Below are 7,043 nucleotides of genomic sequence, written 5' to 3' on the forward strand. Positions count from 1 at the left end.
GTTGACAGCATACATGTGGCAATTACTACATTGCCTCGGGATGCTCATGTCCGTCAGGTTGGCTGTCTATTGTAGCAGGCTAAACAGTAGATACTGTTAGGGAGTGGGCAAGTTAGATCAGCTTTTGCTCTAGGGTTAGCAAGGGGGCTTATTCTATTGAGGATTATGGATTAAAACATGTGTCAGTACTGCTCAGTGCTCACCTGAGTTGCAGCAGTGCACAGCTGAGTTTCTTGCAGTGCAGCAGGGAATTCTGGGAGGGTTCCATTGAGTGTTCTCTAGTGAAAAAGTTGTATCTAGGTGTTTGCATCTATACAGGGCATCTCTAACCCCTGTTGCACTGTTCTCAGCTATGGGCAAATGTGAGGTTTCAATACAAGTGGATTTAAACAGTTTTAATACAAACTACCAATAGGAAAGCCCCACACAGAGTCTTATTCCAGCAATCTCCAACTCAGATGGGTTCTGAACTACACATTTCTGCCACAAGTGTTCAGGAAGCACTCTTAATGAACAATGGCTGGTTTTAGTGCTCAAGTGATACCAAACAGTCTAGATTCAACAAGTCTGAATTTAGCCTATTCTATTTAAGCATAAGTAGCAATGGTACAAAGTGCAGAATAAAGTTGTCACAGCAGCAAAACATCAGTAAAACAAGCAGCAGTTCAATAAAATGTAGTTCACAAAGTGCAATACAGGCTTAAATTATACTTATTTTTAGAATATTTCATTGGATGCTTTGGATTTCTGATCAAATGCACTCCAGAACACCAAACTCTGAGCAGCTCTGGTAAACTGTGTAGACCACAAACCTTCCTGATGTAAAATAACTGGTTCGGAGCCCAAGTGCTTAAACCAGAACTAAGACACTTTCAGAATAACACACACAATGAACCTTCAACCAGCAATCCCCAGCTCAGAAGAGAGGAGGCTACACACTCCACCCACAAGAGTGTAGACAACAAACCTTCTTAATGTCAAATAGCTGGCCTGAAGCCCAAGAGCATAAACCAGAACTAAGATACTTTTAAAATAACAGACACATTGTGCCTTCAATCAGCAATTCCCAGCTCAGAAGGGCAGAGGTTACACCGTCCTCCCACAAGAGTGTAGACTGCAACCTTCCTTATGTAAGATAACTAATTTGAAGCCCAAGTATTTAAATATTAGAGTAACATTTACAATGTAATCAGGCTACTCACAAACAGTAATAAATGCAACAGAATAAAAGCAACTGAACACTTTAAGAACCTGCAGCAAAATGCAAAATAAAGTGATAAAGTAAGAAGAAGTGCAGATACAGTAAAAGTAGCTCTATAAAGTGTCATTTTTAAGTAAGTGGAAAGGGAAGAAACAGAAGATAATTCAAGTTTAAGAGACTATGAGGTGGATCTCCCCAACTGATCTCTCCATACTCAGGACAATGTGCTGATGAGATAGGACTGGGAGGAGTTTCCAAAATCAGAATTATAGTAGGGGAGGGCAACTCAAAAGCCATCAAGTTTAAAAGTACAAAATAGTTGAGCAGGTTGGTGGGAAAATGAAATGCAGACAGAGATAAGCAATGGTCAGGCAGAAAACAGCAAGCAAACCAAACAAGCATTGGCGATAAATAGAGATGCCTCCAAGTATTGCTAGTTAACAAGAGGTGTTATTTCTCAGCTCCTTCCACCAGTTAGCTGGATGCTATCACTGTCTGCAAAGGGATTTTCTCCAGGTATGGGTCTGGGGTACTCCCCTGTGGCTGAGGCTAGTAAGCCACTGTGGGTGGGGTTCCCATCCCTGAACAGGAAGAATAAATGAGTTAACTGGAAGAAGACAGAAGAGCCACTGGGTAAATAAGACAGACTGAAGAAGGAAAGAACTGGTCCATACCCTTCCACATCTGTCCCATCAACAGGTTTTAACTCAGGTGGGTAATAAACTACTTGCTGATTATACTATCCAGATAATCTTTCAACTCTCACTTACAGGAAATGTTGTCTCCATTGTTGAAGTAAAAATTACTGCTAGTTTTCTTGAGAAACCGGTAGCAAAAGTGTAAAAGCAGCAAAGAAAAAAATAGCCTAAAGCTAGAACTCCTGCTCCTGATTAGAACAGGTTGAAGTGTTTTCCTCCTGATTGCTCACTCCTCCACAGATGTGCTGAGCACTTGCCCATTTCTGTCAATCAGAATCTGGGTGATCGTTGCCACAGTTCAAAAAAGAAAACTGGTTCCTATCTCCTTAAGCATTAAACGTATTGCATGTGCTTCATTTTTGTAAGCCTGTATTGTGGGACAAGACTAGACACTGGTACTAAATCAATATTTCAAAAGTAAGATAAATTGATAAAGGTATAATATTTTGTTATTTAATGAAGTAGCTGCTGATGGACTAGGTGTCATTCATATCTGAACATGAGGACTTGACTAGGAGAACTGAGCTCCGTTGATTATGTGCAGACTGACACCTGATCCTGGAGGACTGGTACCCTGTGGCATCTGGACACAGAGATCCTAAAGGATATTTCCTTGTGAGGATCTGACTGCCACCATTCTCAGCATGTGAAGATCTCACCATGGGGGACTGGACACCTACTGGTTTCTGCACAAGGAAGGCTGAACATAGGTAATAGGATAGCCACCACTGTTTCCACACAAAGGCTTACTTTTAATGAATTATTCATTCACCAGTGTCTGCATAAGGACACTTTATTCTGGGATATTAAATACCCCCAGTGCACAAGTATGGATATTTCAACCTAGATATTTGATTACCTCCAGTGTCTTTGATGTGATGTGTGTAGATGTGCTCAATGCGGATTCAGAGTCACTAGATGGCAGCATTTTTAAATATTTTTTATGAAAACCAGTTATATTGAAACCATTGGGGCCCGTCAGTCCAGCCTTCCCGTTCACTACGTTACATAATGCAAATAAGGAGGTCCCCAGGGGTTAAATAAAGGCTGCGCTCCCATTGTGGACAGAGGCTATTCATCTGGTCAGCAGCCTGTAGCTTCAAGCAAGATGCGTTTTGTAGAGCTCAGCATATTATTAGCCGTTTGTTTAGGAGGTACGAGCTTTTGTTCGGCGATGACTAACATCTATAGATCACCCTAATGTGCAGCTCTTATTTATTCTTTTTATTTATTTTAGGTGCCCAATCTCAAGGGTTTCTGACAGAGACTGGAGGGGATGTGAAGAAGCCGGGAGAGACCCTCAGGCTGAGCTGTAAAACCTCCGGGTTCACCTTCAGTAGCCACAACATGCACTGGTTCCGGCAGCAGCCCGGGAGGGGGTTCGAGTGGGTCGCAAGAATTAGCAATGACGCTACCCAGACCTGGTACTCCTCATCGGTAAAGGGTCGGTTCACCATCTCCCGGGACAATTCCCAGAACCTCCTTAACCTGAACATGACAAGCCTCAAACCAGAGGACACGGCGAGGTATTACTGCGCTAGAGAAAACACCGTGATCGGAGTGAATGAGGAGCTCGTCCAGTAACTGTGGACTTGGGCACCATTTGTATATTTTTATCAAATAAACCTAGAAAAAATATTTTCTAAAAATAAAGTGGTATTTATTAGTTATCTTAACCTAACAAATGTTACAAATACTACATTAATTTACTGATTATCTTATTTGTAAAGTAACCTTAACATTCCCATCCTTCAGAGGTAGTTATGTAACATCACACCTGCCGGGTTATACTATCACAGGTAAACTGTTATAACAGGTGGACCAACCCGCTCAGTTTCTTTACTCAACAATTTTGGACAAAGTTAAAAATAACGGAGCGGCAACGTTCAAATGTTACTCTGACTGTATGTCAATAGCATAACAGGTCTATGCCAAGTCAGCACGAATCTGTTAAACAATAAGACATTGTTAAACTAACGACCTGCATTACTGTCTGACTGTAACCCTCCATGAAGTATCAGAAAATGAAACCAAATTTATGAGGGACATGGCAACAGCGGGACGCGAAGTCAGAGACGTTTGAAACATATCCTCTTCAAAGTTAGAAATCTGAAAACTCACGTTTATTCAGGTACCCTGAACATCCCACTGTACACGGAGCCAGATCATGGCCAAATGGGCCCTCAGGCAATGGGTAAGACCCACCCCATCCATTCCGGTGCCCCAATACTCCTCTGTCTATGGCCAATTATCATAAACGCCGCTCAAAACTGTCAGTGTGCAAATTATTTTCCTTTCTACTTTTACAAGGATTACAAAGATTTTAAAACTTTATTCCAAACTTTTAGAGCATAAACTACACCGGTATCCATTTGCTTACAAAACTCACAGTAAAAACATACTTAACATGGACAACTGGAAACTTCCCTTCCCTTAAAACTCACATTCATTGAAAATATACCTGTCAGTAGCCAAGACAGTTTCCATTGTTGGGCACCGGCATGGTGCCCCAACACAAATTTTCAAGACCATGCTCAAATGTATGTGTTCTGCGATTCACCTTTCTGACTATTTTAAATTATGTTTCTTGTTTAATATTTAATACAGCAACATTTATTTGTTAGAGTGTGCTTTGAATGTGTATTTTTGACCATTTTTTTCAGTCATCAGTGAAACAAAATTATGACCGAAGTATCCATTTCAAAACATTTCAAGTATAAAAGGTCACTCAATCTACTCTCATTGTAATCCACCAATATCCATGCTCAGCAACTATTCCTATGTTGTCAAATGTGTACACATCACATTTCTGATTGTGATAAAAATTGCCAGTTTGCTTTGCACAAATGCAGACTAGTTCTGCAAAAGACAGACTAATAACTTTAACTTTATCAGATCATCAGGGTCATTTTTAATCATAGACATCCCCAAACACACCAATTATAGCTGCACTGACATTTGTGAAGGATGCAGCAGACAGTGTAAAGAAATTAATAACGACCAAAGTCACATACTTTACATTTATTTCCCACAAAAAGTAGCCAAAATATTCCAACTTAATTAATTCACACACATGCATACTAGTCTGGCAAAGCCAGATTACAGACTGTTTAAAAATGACCAGATGATAAGAACATACATCCATGGCAGGGCTAACCACCCGATGGTGTAAAACTTGGCTCCAGATGACTGTCACTGTTGAAGTGACACCCCGACCCCATGTGCAATAATGAAAAAAAGGGGTTATGGATGGATGGATAAGAACATGCATGCACTTTCATACATAGCAAGCCCCCACTTTCATTTATAACCACTTGATTAACTGCATGCACTCCTTATTGTTGTGAACAAATAAATTACAGGTACTTTTTGGTAGCTTTGGAGGAACAATATGAAATTGTATAAAAATTACTAACATCATACCATTAGATACAGCTATATGTAGCACAGGTTAAATAGAAGACTATTTGTGAGAGTGTAAGAATTATTAATAACATCTGCTAAGTTAATAAGCACAATCTGTACAAAAGTAAAAGTCATCTAATTCTCCATTATGGATAACTGTTACTAATGCAAAGGTTTCTACTAACAACCAATTTTACATTTCATTGATTCATCTGTAAATACAGTTCCTGCTGCCCTTGAAGAATAAATGCCTATGTTGCATTACAAAAATAAATGGATTGCTGGTGATATAGGCATAACTTTGCCTGAACTGTATGCATCAATTATGCAATAGCGAGTGACTGGCAAATGACAACAGGGTCATGGTTAATAGGCATGCAGTCCTGGAGACCATTACGGAGCCTAACCCAAATTCTTGATTACTCCAAAGCACTTTCTGGTTACGTGACTTGCTGTGGCACACAGTAAGTAAATGAAGGAGAAAGGATTCAAACCCTGTGCTCTTGCCACACAGAAGCACATCATTAATAAGTCAGCACTTTAGTCCTCTGTGCTAACTGCCAAAGTAACCGTGTTTAGCTTAGTGGAAGCCTTTTACAATCTGATCTCATAGAGGCGACTGTATCACACTAATATGCAACATAGACTACATAATGGATGCTGACCATTAGATGGTTCTGGTCATCATGCTAAATAATGCAGACTTTATGATCTGACAAGTGTCAACCCCTTTCGAAGTTGTTGGAGGCTGTAAAGAAAGTACTGCAAAATGTATTATTAAAATGCTATATGTTTAGACTGCATTACACAATTCAGGCTAGGCCTATTAATAAATTAAGTCATTTTTAATGCAATGAATAAAGGAAAACAAAGTCAATATAAATGATTCGGCAGCTTTTGTTCAACAACTCACAAGTCATACAAAAATGAGAGTATTATTGCATACAACAAAGTGTTTTTTTGGGGACACTTACATCTCATTTTTGACCTCCCTAGGTCTTCTCTGTTATCAAGGATAGCTATTCCCTCTGACATCACTCAGTATAGTATGCTCTTCATGAATGGCTAATATTGCTTTATTGTTGAGGTACATACCTCCAGAGTCAGCAGAGCCCGATTATGCAAAAATGGGGCCCTATGCAGGTAATGAATCAGGGCTTCATCAGCCATACAAATATCCCATTACTTGGGTGTCTTTCCTCAGTTACCATAAGCACTGTTCAACCCTAACAGTTTACATCATGTTTTCTTCTTTACTTTTACAACTGTGTCAGTGTACATGACATTTTCTTTATTACATTTATAGTTATCATAGATACTTGGATTTAATTTAAAACTTTTATTTCAAAACTTTCAAAAAAAACTGACAATCATTTTTAAACAAAACACTCTCACATTGAAAACAGCCTTACCATGAGAAACAGTAAACTTTTTTCCCTTAAAACTTTAATTTTCTGGAAATGCATCTGGTAACTTATTAAAGTACAAGACATGTGTGGCACAGGATTTCAAAAGGCAAACATATAACACATTTGCTAATAGACTGGGACAGCCCATGGGACACAAGTGCCCCTTTTCAGTAGCAACCCATGAGTGCGTCTGGTGTAGCAAATTGGCAGATACACACAAAAGACAAATAAAAGTCAAGCAAATCAAACCATGTACTACAGGAAGCAGCTCTTTAATAGCTTATGGCCTTACTCACCTGCACAAACTGCAAGACATTGTAGTCCAAAAAG

General features: G+C 39.4%; 1 gene segment (V, D, J or C); it reads left to right on the forward strand.

Annotated features, from left to right (window-relative positions):
• The first annotated feature begins 2,945 nt into the window (after positions 1-2,945).
• LOC122815987 lies at positions 2,946-3,490 on the forward strand. The segment is given in 2 exon segments: positions 2,946-3,053; positions 3,137-3,490. Coding segments are annotated over 2 exon segments (393 nt in total).
• Positions 3,491-7,043: the final 3,553 nt, after the last annotated feature.

The sequence above is a fragment of the Protopterus annectens genome, chromosome 11.part0, assembly GCF_019279795.1.
Source record: "Protopterus annectens isolate FY-2018-M chromosome 11.part0, PAN1.0, whole genome shotgun sequence".
Taxonomy (NCBI): Eukaryota; Metazoa; Chordata; order Ceratodontiformes; family Protopteridae; genus Protopterus; species Protopterus annectens.